Here is a 23,263-nt window from a genome sequence, read left to right on the forward strand (position 1 = left end):
CCCTAGCGTCATACATTCCACATATCTCCTCAGCTAGAGGTCCCAAACAGACACTACCTCATCAGATATCCCAGGAATTTAGATCCTTCTATGAGAAGTTGTATAACATACCCCCCAAACCTGAGGACCCAAACCGGACAGTAGACTACATAACATCCTCCCTTATGCCAACTCTGCCGACAGAAGCGCGGACTCTCTTGGAGGATCCGATTACCTTGTCGGAACTTCAGCTGGCACTGAAAACAGCCAAGGCAGGGAAAGCTCCAGGCCCAGACGGTCTCACTGCACCGTACTACAGGACCCTCTTCCCAACTCTTGGGGAACGCATGGTCTCCCTTTTTAACAACTTGGGCACGGGTAAAAAATTCCACGACTCTACACTTCAGGCACACATAGCGGTGATCCCTAAAGAAGGGAAAGATCCGGGACAGTGCGCGAGTTACCGGCCGATCTCCCTATTAAACGTCGACCTCAAGCTTTTTACAAAAGTCATTGCCACGCGACTGCAACAACACCTCCCGGGACTGGTCCACTTAGACCAAGTGGGATTCGTCCCGACGAGGGAGGCTAGAGACAACACAATCAAAGTCCTCAACTTGCTGCATATTGCCAACATCACGAAGACGTCTTGCGTCTTCGTGAGCACAGATGCCGAAAAGGCATTCGATCGAGTAGACTGGAAGTTCATGTTTTCTACTTTGAAACATGTAGGTATCGGCGAGAAAATGAAGTGCTGGATTGAGGCGGTGTATTCCAACCCGACGGCGAAAGTGAGGGTAAATGGCAACCTGTCGGAGACATTTGCCATCACAAATGGAACCAGACAGGGCTGTCCCCTATCACCCCTGTTGTTCGCGCTATCGCTTGAGCCCTTTCTGAACCACATTCGACTGAACGCGGGGATTCGGGGAGTGGTGGTGGATAAAGTCCAATACAAAATTTCGGCATACGCGGACGACTTACTATTCTCGCTAACAGACCCAACGACTTCCCTACCCAATTTGATGGCAGAATTTGAGCGATACGGGGAATTGTCGAACCTCAGAATTAACTTGAGCAAGTCGGTAGCGATGGGCATAGGTATACCACAACAACAACTTTCCCACCTCCAGAATGCGTTCCGCCTAAAATGGACGGTCGAAGCACTGACCTATCTGGGAACCCGCATACCATCCAAATTGCCCCAAGTCTACAAACTGAACTTTCCTCCACTCCTTAAGACCATTCAGGGCCTACTGACGACATGGACCAAAGGACTACATTCGTGGTTTGGGAGATGTAGCATACTGAAAATGACAATACTACCCAAATTTCTATACCTACTGCAAGCCCTCCCGATAACCATCCCGACAGATTACTTTAAGCAAGTGTATACGACTTTTAAAACTTTCCTTTGGGCGGGGAAACACCCCAGGATACATAGGAAAATTATATCCCTACCTAAAAGACGGGGAGGCATTGCGATGCCTGATATCAAGGCTTATTATCACGCGGCACAATTGTGCCGACTAATTGACTGGTGCCGACATGGGGACGTTAAGTTGTGGCCGAAACTGGAGCAAGCCCAATGCGATGTTCCGCTACAACGTGCCCCCTGGGGTCACAACGCCATACGAGGGGACATTAAGCGACATCCGCTCATTGGCAACACCATTGCGGTTTGTGCAAGACTTCTGACAAGGACTAACCTGAGCTCTCGGACATCGTCACTACGCCCGATTCTAGGGAACCCGTTGTTCGAGCCAGGGATAGGAGACGGGAAATTTAAGGCACTAAGAGCACAGGGTATTTATCAAGCATCCCATTTCAGTGAGGCGGGCAGATGGAAAACAAGGGCAGAGTTAATGGACCCGGGGGGAATTTACTGCCTGGACTTCTTCCGGGCTGAGCAGCTGTGCCACTTCTTGGGAACCCTGACGCCCCCCCCGCCCCGCGACAGATCAACCTCTCACGATTCTGGAGGAATGGTGCACGGAGACGGGGATCCTACCACACGCACTGTCCCTTGCACACGAACAGGTGATTTTGCCGGAAAACGATTACCGCCTCCCATGCTTTACAAATTGGGAACACGCGCTTAAATGCACGTTCTCGGAGAAAAAAAGAGAAAAAATTTTATCCCATACACATACGTCTTCTATATGCACCAAAGTACATGAGACCAACTACAAGATCCTAACCGGGTGGTATAGAACCCCAGACCTACTACACAAGATCTTCCCTGCGACATCGGACAGATGTTGGCGTTGCATGGAAGAAAAGGGCACACTGTTGCACGTCTTTTGGTCCTGCCCACGCCTCCAACATTTCTGGAGCGAGGTGCGACGGATCACGCAACAGTTCTCGGACCGTACAATCCCAAATGACCCAGCGTTCTTCCTTCTCCATGCGACTGACGCCCCAACGCGGGTGTACAAGAAATCAATTGTTCGCCATCTATTGGACGCCGCCAAGGCTTGCATTCCAGTTCGCTGGAAATCGCCCCTTCCACCGACTATAGCCATGTGGCTGAGGAAAATAGACGAGATCAATAAGATGGAGGATCTTATCCTTACGAGTCAGGATAGGCAAGAAACCTACACAAACACTTGGCGCATCTGGAATATCTTCTCCTACTCCGAGGAAGGTATTGCCTTGAGAGGTGAGAACGCCCCGACCTGAACTTCATTGATCTCGTCTGTAACAGTCTCCTTATAAGAGCCTTGGTTGGAGGCTAGTTGATGGTGACCTTGAAGTTACTGAATGAAACGCGCTGTCCATGTTCACAACCCCCCCCCCCACCACCTAACCCCCCCAACCCCCACCCTGTATACCTTTACCTTTCTTTCCCCCCTCTCTCTCTCCACCTATAAAACCAGAGAGCACTCGCTCTCAATCTTTGTTTCCATCCTTCTCTGTTTATCCCTATCCTATACACAAATGTGAAAAGTAAGGGAGAAGGGACCATGGGACCCGGGCGGTTGGTAAGACATCGAAGGTGCGTGTTAAACACCACGGGCAGACAAAGGGAGGAAAATGGAAGGAGGGATCATGACGACATGTGGCAAGTAATTATGTCCCTAGTTAGAGGATTGGATAAATGACCTCGTCGTTACGAAAGCTAAGTTGGCTATGTAATGGATACACTGCCCAGTCTTTAATGTTATGTTCTGCCTTTTGATGTCTTGTTTTGCCCTATGTATTCTGCAGATGTCTGTAATGCTGCGGGGGCTCCCATGGACCCCCATGTTTCCCTGTATATAAATAAAAAATTTAAAAAAAAAAAAAAAAAAAATGCTCTGACATTGTACTAATGACACTGCCAGAAAAGGGGTTAACATCAGGGGCAATCTGGGGAAACTCAAAGATCTATCTTCCTGCTTAGCAGGAAGACGGATATCAGTGTCATCCCCTGACAGAACGGAGATCTGCTTTGTTTACTAGTGCATGAATCACCGGTACAGTAATTTGCGCAGCTGAGCCACCTTGCCGCAGTACATCTGCGGCTAGTGGTGGGCAAGTGGTTAATAAAATAGAGTGCCATCATCTACATACAGAAAGAGAAGGGATAATGTATATTGAGCAGTGTGTGTTTAGTATCACGTTAAGATATATTTTCTGTTTAGTATTTTTTTTTTCTGTATCGGTTTAACGTATTCTTTTAATGTGTGTTCAGTCTAAAGAGTTGCAGATAAAGAAGCAGTTCCAGGACACTTGCAAGATCCAGACACGGCAGTATAAAGCATTGCGGAACCACCTCTTGGAAACGACACCAAAGAACGAACACAAAGCTGTTCTGAAGCGGCTGAAAGAAGAACAGACTCGCAAGCTGGCTATTCTAGCTGAGCAGTATGACCATAGCATTAATGAAATGTTGTCCACACAAGCAGTAAGTGCGAAGAGTTGCTTGCAGCTCAAGAAAGTAAAGGGTAAATGTTAAGTGTTGCTGAATTTTCTGCAAAATCCTTTAAATATTTGCAAGGATTTTTTTCACGTGGCACTTAATTTCCGTGATGTGCTGTGTTGCTCTTCCATTATTGCTTAGAAAAGGATGACTTTGTTCTTGGTCAATACATTTTAATTGTTTTTTTTTTTTTTTTTTTTATTATTGTGTGTGTTGCACATGCAGAACTTGACTGTGGTAAATTGCCCATGATCTGTAAAGGACCCGCAATTGACAATGGTACATGCCCCGTCCCTGCCCAAGGTTTTGCTCCTGACCCTGCCTCAGCTGTGTATAGGGAATTCATTGGCACAGATTAATGTGATGATTGCATTTTGTAAAAAAAAAAAAACCTTTTTGGCACATCATTCCTGATTAAAGGCAGCCAATTCCAATTGTGTCAGTGGCTGGACATCCTCTATTGCACACAGGAACCTATCAGGACTTTAATATGCATACCCCACCCATTTTTAATTACTGGGTTACATTGATAATGTGATTCATGGGCAGGCTTTAGAAACAGAGACCCATTCCACATTGACACTTTACAATGTTGCTGCAGAATACCAACTGCCATTGTCATTTTACAGCTGACTTGTCTTGTATTCTTAAAAGTCAACATTAACTGGGTTAACCTCCGACTAGTTTGACTGTAATGCAGTGGTTCTCAACCTTTCCAGTGTCGTGACCCCTTGATAACATTTCACAAATTGTGGGGACCCCTAACAGTAAAATTATTTTCGTAGCCTGGAACCCGTACTACAGTGGTGTCTCGCAGCAGTGACACCTATGCTAAAAATCAGGAGATGGGGTCTCCTCCAGCCTGTCTCACCTCACAATCCTCACCAGTCAGCGGATCTCTAGTCTACTGCCCCCCAGCCATGCCCTGAACTGAATGGGCGGCTGCAAAGAGGCTGAGTGGGTGGCCGCGGGCTCTAGGAACAGCCCAACTGGGTGGCCGAGTAAAGGCTGGGAGAGCGGTGTGGGCTTCAGAAACAGGCCAGGATTTGGTGACCCCTGGCAAATCATCATTCGACCCCCAAGGGGGTCCCGACCCCCAGGTTGAGAACCTCTGCTGTAATGTTTAAGCCTCCCATCACATTTTTTGTTTATATGCTTGATGTGACTTTAAAATTTTGATGAGATTGTAAAAATGCACAGTCCCCTTAACCACTTAAGGACCGATATACGTCGGCAGAATGGCACGGCTGGGCACAAGGGCGTATACATATACACGTCCCCTTTAGGAGCCCAGGAGTGGGTCGCACTCGACCCGGTCCGAAGCTCTGTGAGCAAATAAGAACAAAAGATGATCAGGACAGCCGCACTCCAATCCAACGTAACTTTTAATGTAAAAAAAATGGAAACAGGCACTACAAGTCACAGCAACGGAACCTAGGACAGCTGACGCGTTTCACACTAACCTCAGTATTTACTCATAGCTGAAGCTCCGTGAGCGCGTTTGCGGACCGGATCACCGCCGGTCTCCCAAATCGGTCATATTAGCTGAAGAACGGGAAAAGGTGTGTGTGTGTAAACACACCTTCCCCGTTCTTCACTGTAGCAATGTCAGTGATCGTCTGTTCCCTGATATAGGGAACGACTATCACTGACGTCACATGTCCAGCCCCGCCCCCCTACAGTTAGAAACACACATGAGGTCGCACTTAACCCCTACAGTGCCCTCTAGTGGTTAACTCCTTCGCTGCCTTGTCATTTTCACAGTAATCAGTGCATTTGTATAGCACTTTTCGCTGTGAAAATGACAATGGTCCCAAAAATGTGTCAAAATTGTCCGATGTGTCCGCCATAATGTCGCAGTCACGAAAAAAATCACTGATCGCCGCCATTGGTAGCAAAAAAAAAAAAAAAAAAAATTTTTATAAAAATGCCATAAAACTATCCCCTATTTTGTAAACGCTATAAATGTTGCGCAAACCAATCGATAAACGCTTATTGCATTTTTTTTTTTTTTTACCAAAAATAGGTAGAAGAATGCGTATCGGCCTAAACTATTTTTATATATTTTTGGGGGATATTTATTATAGCAAAAAGTTAAAAATATTGAATTTTTTTCAAAATTGTCGCTCTATTTTTGTTTATAGCGCAAAAAATAAAACCCGCAAAGGTGATCAAATACCACCAAAAAAAAAGCTCTATTTGTGGGGGGAAAAAAAAGGACACCAATTTTGTTTGGGAGCCACGTCACACGATGGTCAGTTAAAGCGACGCAGTGCCGAATCACAAAAAGGGGCAAGGTCCCTAACCTGCATAATGGTCTGGGTCTTAAGTGGTTAAAGGATTGTTTTTCCTGAAAACTGTGGTGTTGAAAACCATAGTACCCATCCTTTGTTCTGCTTGTTTTTTTCTCTTCTTTTTTTTTTTTTACCATTACTGGTGACTGTCACGTTAGACAGGGTTCCCATGTGCATCAGTGATGCGTTGAGGTAAACGCTGTGCATTGGGCATAGGAGACTGGTACTGTTTGGATAAACCTTTTCACCTTGTCTTTCAGCTGCGACTGGATGAGGCCCAGGAAGCGGAGTGCCAGGTTTTGAAGATGCAGCTGCAACAAGAACTGGAGCTACTAAATGCTTATCAGAGCAAAATTAAGATGCAGGCAGAAGCTCAACATGATCGAGAACTGCGTGAACTGGAACAAAGGGTCTCTCTACGCAGGGCACTTCTTGAACAGAAGGTACGTGGAAGGTTGTAATGAGTCCCAGCATTGCAAAAGTTTTTCATTTTTTTTATTTATTTATTTTAAGGTGTTCACATTTGCAGGCATAATCTGACCATTGTAAGATGTTCTTTGAAGTAGTTTCCTACGCAGTCATAGTTGTTAATATTGGCTGTTTATATTTTAAAGGCCAAATTATTTAATAAAAAAAGCTTTCAAAAGAGTGTGGTCAGCCATGAGTTTTTCTGCTGCTATAGACGAGATCCAGGCTGGCCTGTTAATGATAATCTTGTGGCTATTTAAGCCCAATTTTTAGTATTAAAGGGAAAGGGTATGTGCAGTTTTTATTATGGCGGTTTTTTGTTTTCTTTTATATCCTAATTCACATAGAATGGTAATTTCTAGTCAGTGTTTTTGAGGTTTTTCTAAGGGAAATTAGTTGAAAACCATTTCTGCAGAGAACCAACATAACCCCCATTCACACTGTTATGTTTCACGCATATGCTCATGTTTTTGCAGGTCGTGTGCTTCAAACAAAGGGCAATCCATTCATTTGAATAGGCTGCCCTACATGCAGCAAATAAACCTTTGATGTGTTATTTGAATTGTAGTTGGTTGCAAAATACTTAACTTGCTGTTTCCTACTTCAAGGATTTATCTGTTATGTTAGATTATTGGGTTTCTGATGGGACAAAGTAAATAAAGTTATTTTATCTCATCTCCCTAGGTGCCCTTTAACACTAGCTGCAATGTCAGATAGGACCCCTCCTTCCCTGGCACATGGCTTTGCAGCAGTGCAGCTAGCAAGGAGAAGGCTGCTTTGCTTTGTAGTACCTGTCTCCAGCTGCAAGCAAGCAGAGCTTGGTGAGGTGTGTCATCCTCCTCTTTCTCTGCATTCCCCCTGCTAGCTGGTGCTTGCCTTGAGCAAGTGATGGGACCTTAAAGCAGAGCTCCACCCAAAAGAGGTAGTTCTGTTTTAAGTCCTCCTTTTTTTGGCTGTACCATGCAGGCTATGTTTTTGCAAGCGGTGTTATACAGCAACAACTGCTGCTGTGACAGATACGTTTCTAGAGGTCCTTTGCTGCAAATCTAGATTTTGTTTCTACATGCCTGACATTGACGAATAACTTCTGTTTTGGGAATTCCAAATAGAAATCACAGGAAGAAACATTAAAATATCCCCTTCTTTTTTTTAAAGTTGCTCATCTTTATTTTCAGATGCTCACTGTGTAGATAAATTCATGCCTGTTGGATGTAAGCACAACAACCTAAGACATTTCAAGGAACAGAGAATTAAACTCCTGAATTGTTTTCACATGACTTGATTAAGGACTAATAAGCTGTTTAGGCAGTTTAAACTTGTAATAAGCATTTAAAACCGTTGAAACCAGTGAAATAGAAAGGTGCCCAAATGTTCTCGCATGCCACATTTACAGTTTTCCATTTTACAGTCTGTGAAGTTCAGTAAATGACAGTGGTGCATGAAATGTAAATGTATGCCGGCAGTTATGCATGAGACGTTCTAGAAAAAAGTTTGTGTACCTTTGTGCATATTCTAAAAATATTACTTGGTTTGATGCTTTTTTTTTTTCTAGATTGAAGAAGAGATGCTGGCTCTTCAGAATGAGAGAACCGAGCGAATACGAAGCCTCCTTGAACGTCAAGCTCGTGAAATAGAAGCATTTGACTCTGAAAGCATGAGACTAGGATTTAGCAACATGATACTTTCTAATCTCTCCCCCGAGGCGTTCAGCCACAGCTACCCGGGAGCTTCTGGCTGGTCCCACAATCCCACTGGAGGCCCTGGACCTCATTGGGGTCACCCTATGGGAGGCCCACCACAAGCCTGGGGTCACCCAATGCAAGGTGGGCCCCAACCATGGGGTCATCCCTCGGGGTCTGTGCAAGGTGTCCCTCGTGGTAGTACAATGGGGGTCCGCAACAGCCCCCAGGCTCTGAGGCGGACAGCTTCTGGGGGACGGACAGAGCAGGGAATGAGCAGGAGCACAAGTGTTACTTCACAGATATCCAATGGTTCACACATGTCTTATACATAACTGCAAGAAGAACTTAATGGCCATTTCTTTTGACCATTCAACACAAACTGCCTAGAGATGTCCTCACAGCAGCTTCCTCAATGGTACTGAGCAGCTGCAAAAATAAGGCTTCCTACACATGCTGTATTTTAATCAGTTTGTACAGGGTTTGATGTACGTGTGTATCTAGTGTATGATTGCATTGGCTGCTGGGTTTATAATACAGATAAGTGAGAGGGAGGAAGAAAGTGAAGTATGTGGTTTTGTGTTGAAGGTGGCTATAGTTTGAAAGTGTTTGGTAAGGCTGCATTACTCCTACAAAGCAAGACACGCAGGTTTATATTTGGAAAGTGTATCTATACCGTGAGCACTTGGTACATTCCCTGGCTCTAAATGTCCACCACTACACTCCTTTAGGGCATTGTCTTTTCTAACTCATGAAGTCATTACGTTTTTTTTAATTTTTTTTATTTCTGTTGTGTGAGTGATTAACCCATATGGGTTTTTAGTAATCTGTTATCTTACAAATGTCATAGCCATCACTGAATAGGTTCAAATATTCTTGCTTATCAAACTACGTTATCTGCAGTTAGGCCAAAAACGTTCTAATCAGGTTCTATTGTTTGAAGAATGTGCTGGTTAACAGGGATTTTTTCAAAGTATTCTGCATTAACCGTGCATGTTAATGTGGTTAACGCAAACCAGCACTACCTTCTTACTTGTATATCTTTTCAATGCGAAAACTGTCTGCACTTTTGTGTCTATTCAAGGCTACCACAGAATATTGGCAATCAGTGTGTGCCACGTGTCAAAGGAAATGGCTGAGTAATCTGCGGATTTAAGTTGCAGCTTTTTGTTGCATTCTGATGTACCTGGCTGGAGCGCAGCGATTATCTTTTTTGGACTTTATTGGCGTGCTTAGTATGGGGAATATATTTCAGCATTGTTTGCAGACAGCATTTGTGCTATTGTATTGGTTTATTTTTATGGGTGTCATGCTTTCTATATGCGAGAACTTCCCAGCAGGTACAAGAGACTAGCAGTAAAGCTTTGTTTAATGCCACTTTTAATTTATTTTTTTCTTAATCTAGTTTTGAATTTACATATCTTGATTTTGCCACAAACAGCCATCCATTTTGTTCTCTGGTTGCCATTGCACTGGTAGGTGTCCTGCTAAGGGGCATTCCTGTTACAGCCAGCAGCTGTCAAATTACCTATTTTCTTGTATTAGTACTTTTGAGTTCTTTCAGCACAAGACATCAGTGATGTCATGCCACATGTTCAGCTGTATGTGAGCCAAGTATGTTTTTAAATTTGAGAATTGTGCTGTTTTAGTTCAATGCTTTCTTAATTCTTTAGGTGCTATTGTTAGTGCCAATAGCAGGAAGTCGAATCTTGCTGAACTTGGGGACAGATCTGAAATTATGCAGGCGAGTCAGATATGGAAAGCATGGGGCGCCAGAATGCGTGTTCTGGGTATGTTCGCAGGACGTAGAAAATAGAAATATGCAATATTTGTCCCCTTGTGCATTTGCACTAAGGCCTGAAGGGTTAAAGTGGTCCACCAATTGTAAAAACTGTGGATTTGTGGCAAGGGCTATTTTTAATTTGGGCCCTGAGGTCCTATGACACCTTAGTCCACAATAGCTGTTTGTATGCATGGGGTTTGGCTGTACCACTTTATAGTCCTGCTTTAGCAATTCAGTTAGAACAAATTTTCCTCTATACAAGCAGCATTACATATTAAAGCAGAACAAAGTGTTTTGAGTAAGTCAATATTTTTCCATTTGGGAGAATATTGAGGTAATTAAGGTTCAGAACGTATCGTTCTATTGATATTAGTATGCTGCTTTTTTTTTATATATTCACTACATTAAAAAAAACTGGCTGTGTCATACACACTAGCTACCGGATCATTGTTAATAATTTTGGCAGGCATTAGTAAAACTCTAGAGTATTTTATTTCAATGAACGTTTAAACAACAAATGTTTATCTTGCACACACATCCTGTATTGGATTTCCCTTTTCACTAAAGTATAAAACCCATTTTCAGCTGGGAGCAGTAAGATTTGCAAGTTTTTTGTTTTTTTTTTCCTTGAAAGAGCATCTGTTAATTATTTCAGCTTGTGATCAAATACTTTTTTTCATGCCATCTTAATTGCTTTGTTTTTTGAAGTTGCTTGGTCACTTTTTCCAGCTCTACATAAGTGAGAAATTTTCTGCCTCAGCATTGTCTGAGTATATGTGTGTGTGTATATATATATATATATATATATATATATATATATATATATATATATATATATATATATATATATATATATATATATATATATATATATATATAATTTTATTTTTTTCTGTTTACCCAATTTTGTTTTATGGCATAAGTGGAAATTTTTAATTTATGACACCAGTCCTTTTAAAGGAAGGGTAACATGTTAACTGTCTCAATCCAAATCTGCCACATTGCCAGAGAATAAAGAGACCTCTAGTTAGGCCAGCCATAGACTGTTCGAATTTCAAGTTGGTTCAGCAGGAACCAGCTGAAAAGCATACCGCATATGGGCAGGCTGAATGTACCAAGTTGATCGACCTGTTTTCTCCTGGTGTGGATGGCTTTTCCTGTGGGGCGAATACAATGTCTTGGCAGGAGGGATTCCCCTGTGCAACCCATGGTTCAAGAAAGAAATTCGCACCGTCTATGGCCTGCCTTATTTCTTTAAAAAGGGGCGCCACCTTTTAAAGTATCTTTTATATTTACAGAATGCTCCCTAAACCACCCCTTATCAGAATTTGATTTGTCAACAAAGTGCTTACGTTTTGTACTTCAACCCTTAACCTCTTTGCTTTAGTAAATGTTTGCACACCGTTTGCTCAATATGATGGCATGTTTTTAGCTTTTTACCTTTATTTCAGACTTGAGCAAATGTGGAACCCTTAGTAATTTTCCTGATGTTGTTCCAACATGGTAATTGGGGAGCTGATAGCCATAATTTATTTGAGGGGTTCTTAAAGTAAACTGAACAGTGAATGTGTGAATAGAGTGCTTTGGATGTATGTGGGTGCTTTTCAGGGCCCATTCACACAAACCTGGTCCAGTGCAGTGCATAAAATGTGCGTGTTAACGCATATTGCATGAGGGCAGCCCATTCATTCATTTAATTGGGCGGCCCAGCACTTTACAACGATCCAAAAATTGTGCATGCAACAAAGTGGCACTACAGTATACAGCTGCGTTCATGCCATAATGGATCTGTCCTGTATATTCATCTGCACAGAAAAATCATGATAAACATTTGATTTACATCTTGGGATATATGTCCTTACCCAAGTTTATAAATTTACTATTTGCTTAAAGTGGGCTTAGTGTATGAATAACTTTTAATGCACTAGGAGAGAACAGGAGCCACCAGCACTCCAGAAGTTAAAGAAGCTCTCTCCTTGGCAAATATGAATAACCTGCCTGATTACAGGAATGATTTGAGATGTCAAAACATCATTTATTCATGAATAAAGCCACCAGAATCTTGGCAACGTTTATAGGGCTGGTGCTTTCTCTACTGTGCTATCACCATTTGCCACCTGGACCCCTAATGTGTGGGACACACTCGAGTTTGTGAAAAACCGTTCAGGATTATATTTACTGCAGGGTGTCTATTCTGGCATAGCGCAACACTGATGAAAAAAAATCTGAAGTTTAATTCCCCTTACAATAAAGCTGATTTAATAAAGCAGTAGTTCACACATTACTGGTTTTTGCATATGCAAAATCATTTTTATTTAAATCTTAAAAAAAAAAAAAAAAAATTCCCCTGACCCTGATATTTTGTTAGAAGTGAACAAAGACCATGATAAAAAATGACTCCTTCAATAAATCCTTAGGTCTATGCTTGGCAGACTGGCAAAGCTTTTAAATGGATCAGAATAAGGCAAACTGTAAAATGCCAGAGCCCATAATAACCAGTCACAAAGCATCCTTTACTTATTTACTGAAATCTATTAGATTGCTATGGGTTATTGCACTTTACACATATATGTTGCATATTGTACTAATACACTGAGCTGGGCTACTGTTCTGTATTTATCTGAAGCTGGCCATAGATGGGGTTTTTTTTTTTTTTTTTTCGGTTCGTGAATGGAGAAAAAAAAATATTTCCTCTGTCCACACAAACAAGGTGAATGGAGAAATTCAACTTCCCCCTTTTCTCCTCGCTGGGACATTTCATTCTGTCAGCAGGGTCCGGTGCTGTCAGAACAGAGGCTGTAGTGTTTTTTCAAGGTGTACGTTCAAAAAGTTGATCAACTTTTGGTGACAGGGCCCAAACAATGCTTGAATATTGGCCGTTACCTGCTGAACTGGCCAAACTTCAATCCATCTATGGCCAGCCTAACTTAGAATGTTTTAACACATTGCCTGATCTGATTTGGCCATCCCTAAATTTAGGGTGCCAGTAGATGTACAGTGGCAAAAAAAAAAGTATGTGAATCCCTTGGATTTAACTGTTCTCATCTAAGTCACAATAGACAAACACAATGTGCTTAAACTGAAAACAGTCCATTCTAATTTCTCTTCTTTATTCAACACACCCATTAAACTTTTCACGATGCTGGAGGAAAAAGTGAGTGAACCCATGGAATTAATAGCTGGTCGAACCTCCTTTGGCAGAAATTACTTTAAGCGCTTTCAATAGCTCTAGACCAGACTTGCAGGAGGAATTTTCGAGCTTTTATCTTTGCAAAACTGCTTCAGCTCAGACACATTTGTAGAATGCCTGGTGCCAACAGTTCTCTTGCAGTCATTCCAGTCTGAGTTCACTTATTTTTTCTTTGCCCTGTAAAAGTTAATGGGTGTGTTCAATGGAAATATGAGACATAATTGTTTAAGTGTTATCAGCTTAAGCACATTGTCTATTATTGTGACCTAGATGAGGATTAGATCACATTATGGCAAATTACTGTAGAAGGAACATTCATGCCAAGTGGTTCACATACTTTTTCTTGCCACTGTATACACTGGGAAAATCTTCCACTTTCAACCAACCACGTAGGATAAGTGCAATAAGCCTGACTACATTCCAGTGCTTTGGCTTTGTTTTTGACCTTTGCACTGGATAGTGAATGTGGCTGCCAAACAGAAATTTTCAATATCCTCTAATTTATTGGTAGCTATAGTTTTAGATTTGTTTGAGTTTTGCAGGGCTTCATTAATCCCGGTAAAAGGTTATTTTGCTTGGCTGACCAAAGACTGCCTCTATTAGTCATACAGCTGTTAGGAAGTTATCTGATTTTAAAGGTTATTTTAGCAAAATAGTGAATTGGTGAATAAGACATCTATACCTAGCTGCAAATCAGTTTTATGCAGCTATGGTTTGACTAAACGTACCACATCCATAGATGGACATCCGATAATGCCAAGCAGTGTTTTTACACATACAGAATTATTCAATACAGTAAGAGGTCTAAAAATAAGACTTCACTCTCTTCTGACATTTGTTTTTAACATGGTATGTTTTGTACATCCACCTGACATTTTCAAGAAGAACTCAAGGAAAAGAAAAAACATAAAAAAAAAGTGTTGGGTCACAATTGGGTAAATCTCAGGAGGTATATGCTGCCTGTTTACAATTTTGGCTTTCATTGAGCACCTATATTATAGCTTTTTTTTTTTTTTATCCTTCTAGCTCTCTGACTGAAGACTTACTGCTCTCCTCCACATAAGCTGCACTGGTGTTTCTTCTCTTCCTGTCAATTCTCAGGTTCTGTTTTTTTAATGGGATTGAGAAGAGGAGGAGCAGGCAAATGACAGGATGGCTGCTGTGTAGGAGAGCCACAAGTCTCCTGTCGAAGTACCGGAATTGGTGAGAGCTATACAGTTGACATGCATATTAAAGATCTATAAATAACAGGCAGAGATTAAGGCGGTAACATACACTTCCTGAAATGTAACGATTTGTAACCCAGCAGTTTTTTTATTTCTTGGAGTTCCTCTTTAAAATCAGTTGAAGCCTCTGATAGTCATATGCACCTGCCTTTCCAGATTCAGCCATCATCCTCTGCTATTCAGGGGGGTTTCGCTCTTATTTCCTGTGGTTTGTGGATAATGGTGAAGCATTGTTTGTTTGACTCCCTTATTTAAACTTTTTAGTGGCTGCAGGGGAAATGGCTGGGAGCACAAGTATATGAAGAAATTTGGTTTGGGTAGTCTAGGCCTTTAGGACCAATTCACTATGCCGCACCTGTTGCAGCACACGTGGTAATACGCACACATAGGTGTGAAGGGGGCCCTTTATAGTTTCACTTTAAAAAACAATTTTGATGGAGTACGTAGATGAGAAACAGCCACATAGGAAATATTGGTGTTCTGCTTTCTTCATGTATTACAATTTATGCATTTAACTGCAAAAAAATGTACAGGTGTGATTAGACCCTAAATTATAATTACTGCACAGGGGTAGACATGAATCATGTGCCAACAACCAGATATCCCACCAAATATATATGTCCAATGATACCACATTATCCTACCTTTGCTAGGTGTGCCAATTTAGGCCCCATGCTCATTGGGCGCCTACTCAGCTCTTGTAAATGCCAGGAGAAAATCTGCCTAAAGCCAAGTTTTTCCAAACGCGTTTAGGTGTATTTGAGCGCATCAAGTGTTTGTGTGTTAATTGAATTACTGAATAAAAAAAAAAAATCATTAGCCAGAATGATAATTCATTTTAGTTATTGAAGTGAATGAATGCTAAAGCGGTTGACACGCCTAGCATTAATGCACATTTAGATGTGTTTACACGCATCAAGCTATTTTTAGCGGTAAAACACTCTTCTCCTGAAAGCCCTTAGGTCTGAGGGTTTTTTCCTGCCTCTAAACGCCCTGCATCTAAACACTTGTAAAAGCCTACCTGTGCATAGACACATAGGCTAACATTGAAGGGTGTTTAGAGGCCAAAAAAAACAACCCTATCAACGCCTCTAAAAGCTGTCTTTAAAATGTCCTGTGTGCAATGAGGGTTTAGACCCGGCTTGTGAATGTGCTCATTAGGGAAGTGGCTAGCTTGTATTCAGCTTTTGCATGATTTGGCTTGATAATATTGTTGCACTTTTTAATCCTAGGATAATGTAAGAAAAAAATGTGGTACTTTACTTACATTGAAAGCTAGGAATCAAGCCATGTTTGAGAAATGCAGAAGTTTTATATTAATTTGAGTTGTTTTTTGTTTTGTTTCTTTTGTATTGGTTTAAACTGTGCACACCATTCGTATTGTATGTGGTATGAAGTGAAAAAAACATTCCTATTCTCTTGATACCATTCAACACTAATCTACCAAGTTAAGAAAACAGAATTTTTCAAGACCAGTCTTAATTACTAATCATATGCTCTATTTCAAGAGGTTGTCCACATGCTTCCTGTTGATTCTGTGGGATTTGTTTTTATGTAATATAAAAAAAAAAGAGAGAGACGGCATAGGTTGCAGCTCTCCCACCTGTTAATTTGAGGTAGGCAATTCTTAAAGTAGAACAATAGGCAAAACCTTTTACATTTTGGATAGAGTAAGAGGATTATGGCAACCCCTGCCAGTTTATTTTTTGCCATCTGTGTCCCATTGGGGAGATTTCCCTTTACTTCCTGTCTCATAGCCAAACAGGCAGTGAGAGGAAATCCCTGCAAATTAAGGGATTCCCTTGGGGGTCCCAATGTCGCTAAAACTAGTGACCCAATTAGGAGATTTTCTCCTCTTACTTTTCAGGGGACAACCCAAAGTGTGGAATTATCTTTTACTTTCACTTTAAATCATAATTGTAAAGGGGACAAATGGGGTGAATCTCCGTATTGGCAGCACAGACCGCAATAAAAAATGACAGGTGTTCTAATCCATCTCCACGCTATCCAAAACTAAAAAAAAATGCCTTTTAGTTCTACTTTAAATTTTTTTTTTTTTTAGGACAGCTTTATAATGGCTTTATTTATTTTCAAAGAGCAATGTTTTGCAGAAGTTCTAAAGAGCCAATATGAACTCAGCAGGTCAGAGTAATAGAGGTAATGAAAGATGACTTTTGATTGGCTGCTTTGCATCAAGGCACTTTGCTCTGTGATTTATAAAATAAAGGCTATAATGTATTTTTGATTAAGAGAAAACTTTAAGTGTGAGGATTTTTGAGATGGAGAAAGTTTTAAACTGCTATAGGGGTAACCTGAGGTTACCCATAAGAGGAACTTACAGCTGCAAGCATGTCATTAGCAATGGTCTCCTGAGACCTGTAGTTCTTAGGTGGCTAGAAAGCCCCAGGTTGCTTACCATTGTTTTATAAAGTCGCATTTTATTTGTTTTTAGTACCACACTTCTTTTTTTTTTTCTTTTTCTTTTTTTTTTGGTCTTTCACCAGTTCCCCAGCAGGAATTATTTTTTCTGTTGAATATGTGGGTGGTGAGAGAGCAGCAAAGACACTGGTGTAAATAATCGATGTTAAGAAAAAAAATATTTAGTGCATAAATACACAAAGATATATTGACTTAATAAATTGTAAATGCTAGAGCCTTTTTTATTAACACTTTTAAGTTGCTAAACATGAGAGAGAATTCTATTTATAAGAGATCCCTGTGCCCATTTCAGCCAGCCATATAACAGACATTTATCGCTGGACCGGCCTAGTCCAAATTTGTGTGGCATCGAGCTTGTGAAGAGTTCAATATCAAAAGCTGAGGTGGGGAAAGGGGTAGGTTTGTGTATATTGTACATTTTAAAATCGCTTGCTTGTATTGTGTAGGGGGAAAAAAAAGATTGGCAGAGAAAAAAAAAAAAACACGACGTTTGAATTGTCTAACATATATATTAACAAATGTCTAACATTGTCTACTGAATACAGCCTCCCCTCACAGACCTTTTTTTCAGAGGTTTTTTTTTTTTATTTCTCATCTCTGGCGAAATTTGCCCAATTTGCTGACAGATGCACCAGGAATACATTGCAATGAATTCATCCTCACCTTTTTCTGCAGGGGGGGGGGGAAGTCAGTTGGTAAAATAGTTTGTTCTACATGGTTGTACATGGTCGTGCAATTGTACAATCTGCTTTAGATTTACCTATATCTACGTAAATTGAAGATCTTTCTGATTTGGCTTTGTAGGTAGGTCATTGCGGTGCATTATCCATCAGTGGTAAGTTGAATAGCTTGAAGGTGAATCCTAAACTCAGGCTCCAGGGAGTGGCTGCCTTTTTTTATTTGAATATTTTTATAAGCCACTCTAATATATTTATGTCCTGTAAGAGGAGAGTGTAGGGTGTCAGACATTAAAGGCAATTTTGGCACTTTGACCGCATACTGTCTTAACTTTAAAGGTCCAATAGTAGATAAAAATAGAGGGGATTTTTCTGCTGCTTTTTAGTGTAAAAATAATCCTGTTCTCTGCTGGCCATGTGTTCCTAAGACGCACAAAGTGTAGTGCAACTTTAGAACTTTTTCACAACTATGCATATGCGGTAACACACAATCGTGATTTATGTTGTTGCATTTTTATTTTTATAAAATGCAGTTTTATTCTTTGTCCATTATGAAAAGTAAGTTGGTGAACCTTTCCAAATAGAAAGGCAATTCAGAGATAATGCATACCTGCGCTGTGCAGTATTACTTAATTTAATGGGACTATTATGCATGCGCAAATTAAAATGCTATGTGCTTTTTTTTTTAAGAGCTAATCTGCTGCAAATGGAAGTTATTAGTATCGCTTGCCATTCATCTTTTCCTATCCTGCTCATGAAGTTAAAGTAGAATGTTACTTTAAGGTTTATGCAGTCCCCTTTTGATTTGTGACAATTTAAAAAGTTTCCAAGCTTACAGAATACATGTACCCATGCAGAAGGTCAGTGTTCCTGAGTCATTTTTTTTCATGTTAGGAGGCAAGAAGCTGAATCCAAGCAGCCTTTATTCTTTCTCTTTTCCTAATACAGAAACTATGCTTTGATCACAATGGTCATCCCTTAAAAAAAAATCTGTATTACTTTGCCATTGATGACTTTTGTAGCTGTAGGACTCTAAGGTTACATTCACTCTGGTGATTTAGGCTGGTGCGCATTGTAGCCACAGGAATCTTCCTTTTCCGCTTTGTCCCTTAGCGGCTAGGTGCGGCTGCCGGGCCCTGTCCACTATAATGACAGAATACTGGCAGCTGTCTGCACAGTCAGCAATCTGTCCTTGTAGTGAGCGGGACCGGCGGCCTCACCAAGCTGCTCAGAGCCGCAGTAGGAATCGGAAGATTCCTGCCGCTACAATTCGCAGTAGACTAAATTGCCATTGTGAATGTAGCCTAAACTGTGGGGATGAAGCACATCTAAAATGTAACCATTTTCTTTGCAATGCATACCTGTCGCCTCTGTCGGCATCAAACTGCAAACCAGCCACAGTCTGTTTATCATGTTAATTAATTATATATGCTTGTTGCATTTCCTGCTCCCGGCATGTTTCATAATTTTTTATTTGCACATTTATTTGTAGAAGTTAAAAGAATATATATTTTTTAAGTTTGATTATTTTTTTTTTTTTTATTCACTTTACTCTGTACACTACCACTGTCTGCAACATCTAAACAAAGAAACAAGCATCTCCCCCCTTTTATTTAGTGAAGACATTTTTGGTTAATAATGCCATTTTAATTAGCGTGAATATGAATGCACACCCGCAGATACCAGGGAAAGATAACAAAAGGTGCCAAGATTTATTTGTTACCAAAATCATATTCGGTGAACTTTCATCAAGCATTTGAAATGTCAGAAATGACACTAAATGTACTTTATTTCATCCAGCTTTAAATGGCTAAGATGCAAATTCAGCTGAAACTTGGGAGCAGACATTTGTTTGCTGCGCTCCATTTTTGCACGTATATCGCCTTTTGAGTTACAGGAACTAGTGGGGGAGGAGCCAACAGATTTTATGAAAGGAGATTGCTTAAAAAAATTGCAAAATTTCCTGCCAATCCAGAAGCCCCCCAGTGCACAATAACTTGGAAGCATCTTCCTTATGCAGGTACCCAGCGAAATTTCACCTGTAGCAACATCTACTAGCGAAATTGGGTATCGCATTACATTTTAAAAAGTAGCCCTGCTATTAACCCCACAGGGAGGTGATAGATCCCAACCAAACAGGGAATTCAGATGAGCTTCAGAAATTATAAGTTGGGATACCTTTTTTTTTTTTTTTAATACAGTTTTTTCCTCTCTGTGGCTGTCTGCATTGCGCCTAAGCCACAGGTATATTTAACAGATACTGCTGCAGTGTCTACCTGGCAAATACCTGAAAAAGTGGATCTGTTCTGTGTAGCTGAAATGCAAGGATTGCTTACGTACAAGTAAGCATCGCTTGCTTTAAAGTCTACCATGTGCTATCATAACATTTGCTAGCTAATGTGTAAGAGACAAATGTGTTTCAGTGGACGTTCATGAGATGACTGCAGCCAGTATAGTTAGCGAGCAGTGTCACCACTCTGCATGACACCTTTGTTCACTGGATAACCAATAACCCCCAATGCCGTGCCTTATTGCCTCTCCACATAGCAAAAACCTTTTTCAAGGCTGTGATTGTAAGTCATGACACAGAATTTCCCTTCAGGAAAAAAAATACAGTTCTATTTTTATAATTACCAGACCTGCTCCATGTTTTAAGTCAGGCTTTTGTGACATGGACTGGTCTGCTACATGGGTAACATTTCAAGCACTTGCAGGAATGTCTGACTTTTAACATTCAGAGCAGTTTCTTGTTACCTCATGCACACATTTTAACAGCTGCTTTTAAATCATTTTATATACACTTGTCCTTATTACCAGCACGAATAAAATGGGTTTATATGCAGTTAGCAAGTTCACCCCATGTGGAATACAGCTGAGGGTCTCTTTCTTTTCAGAAAGATTCTGTTTATAGCATTAGGTCTTCAGCAAAACTTTCTGGAACTAAATAGGTCAACGACATTCCCAGTCACTTTTCCACCATATTCTGCTGGTATGAGTTCCTGCGGGTGTGCATTTTATCTGCAGTGCTGTGTATCCACACCACTGCCTGTTGGGGTCTTGTACAGTGAGGTCTCTTGTACAGTGTAATGTCAGTATTCTGGTATTCCTCTGGTTTCACAATATATTATATAACCTGTATTAATTGTATAGATTGTGCATTTAAAGCTGTTACCAAGTTGTCAGAAAAGGAGAGAAATCCTATGTAATATTTTGTTTGTAATTATCCTTTGTATCATAGCAAAGGAAATGTTTAAAAAAAATCAACTGTAATAAAGTAATTTTAGTACACATTGAGAGTTTCTTCGCTACTTTTATTTTCTTGCATCTTAAAATTGTGTATTTTACAATATTGGGGTTTGAAATACGTTTACATGTGTTGGAGTAAATGTATATATTCATGCTCTTATTTGTAAGAATGTAATTTGGCTGGCGCGGTGGCAATTTCAGTCTGAGATTTCCTGGGCAGACTTCATGGCAGCATGTGTTTAGTTGGCTCCTCCCTCGCTCCTACCCTATAGGACCTCACTCCCATACATTTTTAGGCTGAGCCAGAGGACTTGTTCCTTTTTTGTCCTCATATGACCCATCATGTGTGGAGGTTTTTTTTTTTCCCCCCAGCTGTTAGCGGGATGGTGTTTATATCGCACACTTGCAGGGGATCAATACCTAGATTTGGGCCCATCCATCGTCGGGCATTTATGTTGGCCAGTTGCCATGCTATCAGGAGGTGGCTGTGCCCACTGCAGAAGAGGTCTAGGATACATGAGTACAGGTGAAACTCGAAAAATTTGAATAACGTGCAAAAGTTTAATTTAGTTCACTAATGCAACTTAAAAGGTGAAACTAATATAAGAGATGGACTCATTACATGTAAAGCCAGATAGTTAAAGCCACGATTTGTCATAATTGTGATTATGGTTTACAGCTAATGAAAACCCCAAATCCACAATCTCAGAAAATGTGAATATTACATGCAATCAATAAAACAAGGATTGTACATAGAACAATATCGGACCTCCTGAAAAGTAGAAGCATGCATATGTACTCAGTACTTGGTTTGGGCCCCTTTTGCAGCAATTACTGCCTCAATGCGGCGTGGCATGCAAGCGATCAGCCTGTGGCACTGCTGAGGTGGCATGGAAGCTATCAGCCTGTGGCACTGCTGAGGTGTTATGGTAGACCAGGATGCTTCAATAGTGGCCTTCTGCATTGTTCGGTCTCATGTCTCATCTTTCTCTTGGCAATGACCCATAGATTCTCTATGGGCTTCAGGTCAGGCGAGTTTGCTGGCCAATCAAGCACAGTAATCCCACAGTACGGTCATTGAACCAGGTTTTGGTGCGTTTGCCAGTGTGTGCAGGTGCCAAGTCCTGCTGGAAAATGAAGTCAGCATCCCCATAGAGCTGGTCTACGGAAGGAAGTATTAAGTGATCCAAAATCTCCTGGTAGACGACTGCGATGACCCTGGACTTAATGAAGCACATTGGACCAACACCAGTAGATGACATGGCTCTCCAAGTCAACAGACTGTGGAAACTTTACACTGGACTTTAAGCATATTGCAGTGTGTGCCTCTCCCATTCTTTCTCCATACTCTGGGTCCTTGGTTTCCAAATGAGATGCAAAATTTGCTCTCATCAGAAAAGAGGACTTTGGACCACTGAGCAACAGACCAGGTCTGTTTTTCTTTAGCCCAGGTAGGGCAAGTCTGTTCAGGAGTGGTTTGACAAGAGGAATACGACATTTGAAGCCCATGTCCAGGGTCCTTCTGTGTGTGGTGGCTCTTGATGCACTGACTCCAGCCTCAGTCCACTCCTTGTGAAAGTCCCCAACACTATTGAATGGCCTTTTCCTGACAATCCTCTCCAGGCTGCGGTTATGCCTGCTGCTTGTGCACCTTTTTTCTTCCACACTTTTCCCTTCCACATAACTTTCTATTAATGTGCTTTGATACAGCACTTTGGGAACATCCAACTTCTTTTGCAATTACCTTTTTGAGGCTTTCCTTCCTTATGGAGGGTGTCAATGATGGTTTTCTGCACAACTGTCAGCTCAGAAGTCTTTCCCATGCTTGTGATTCCTACTGAACCAGACTGAGAGACCATTTTAAAGGCTCAGGAACCCTTTGCAGGTGTTATGGCTTAATTAGCTGATTCGAGTGGGACACTTTGAGCCTAGAATATGGCACCTTTTCACAATATTCAAATTTTCTGAGATTGTGGATTTGGGGTTTTCATGAGCTGTAAGCCTTATGACAAATCACAGCTTGAACTATCTTGCGTTGCATGTAATGAGTCTATCTCCCATATATTAGTGTCGCCTTTTTAACCACTTAACCCCCGGACCATATTGCTGGTCAAAGACCAGAGCACTTTTTGCGATTCGGCACTGCGTCGCCTTAACTGACAATTGCGCGGTCATGCGACGTGGCTCCCAAACAAAATTGGCGTCCTTTTTTTCCCCACAAATAGAGCTTTCTTTTGGTGGTATTTGATCACCTCTGCGGTTTTTTAGTTTTTGTGCTATGAACAAAAATAGAGCGACAATTTTGAAAAAAAATAATATTTTTTACTTTTTACCATAATATCCCCCAAAAATATATAGTATAATATATCAGTTTAGGC

The 23,263-nt window shown here is 41.0% G+C and overlaps 1 protein-coding gene across 1 annotated transcript in view; it reads left to right on the forward strand.

Annotated features, from left to right (window-relative positions):
• The window catches only part of TAOK1 (TAO kinase 1), a 137,704-nt gene extending 127,984 nt beyond the window's left edge, over positions 1–9,720 (forward strand). The window contains exons 19-21 of the mRNA XM_040338555.1: positions 3,656–3,868; positions 6,438–6,620; positions 8,198–9,720. Coding sequence (XP_040194489.1) covers positions 3,656–3,868; positions 6,438–6,620; positions 8,198–8,659 — 858 coding nt within the window. The 3' untranslated portion in view covers positions 8,660–9,720. The remainder of the gene's footprint in view (positions 1–3,655; positions 3,869–6,437; positions 6,621–8,197) is intronic.
• Positions 9,721–23,263: the final 13,543 nt, after the last annotated feature.

The sequence above is a fragment of the Rana temporaria genome, chromosome 2 (genome assembly GCF_905171775.1).
Source record: "Rana temporaria chromosome 2, aRanTem1.1, whole genome shotgun sequence".
In the NCBI taxonomy this organism is placed as follows: Eukaryota; Metazoa; Chordata; class Amphibia; order Anura; family Ranidae; genus Rana; species Rana temporaria.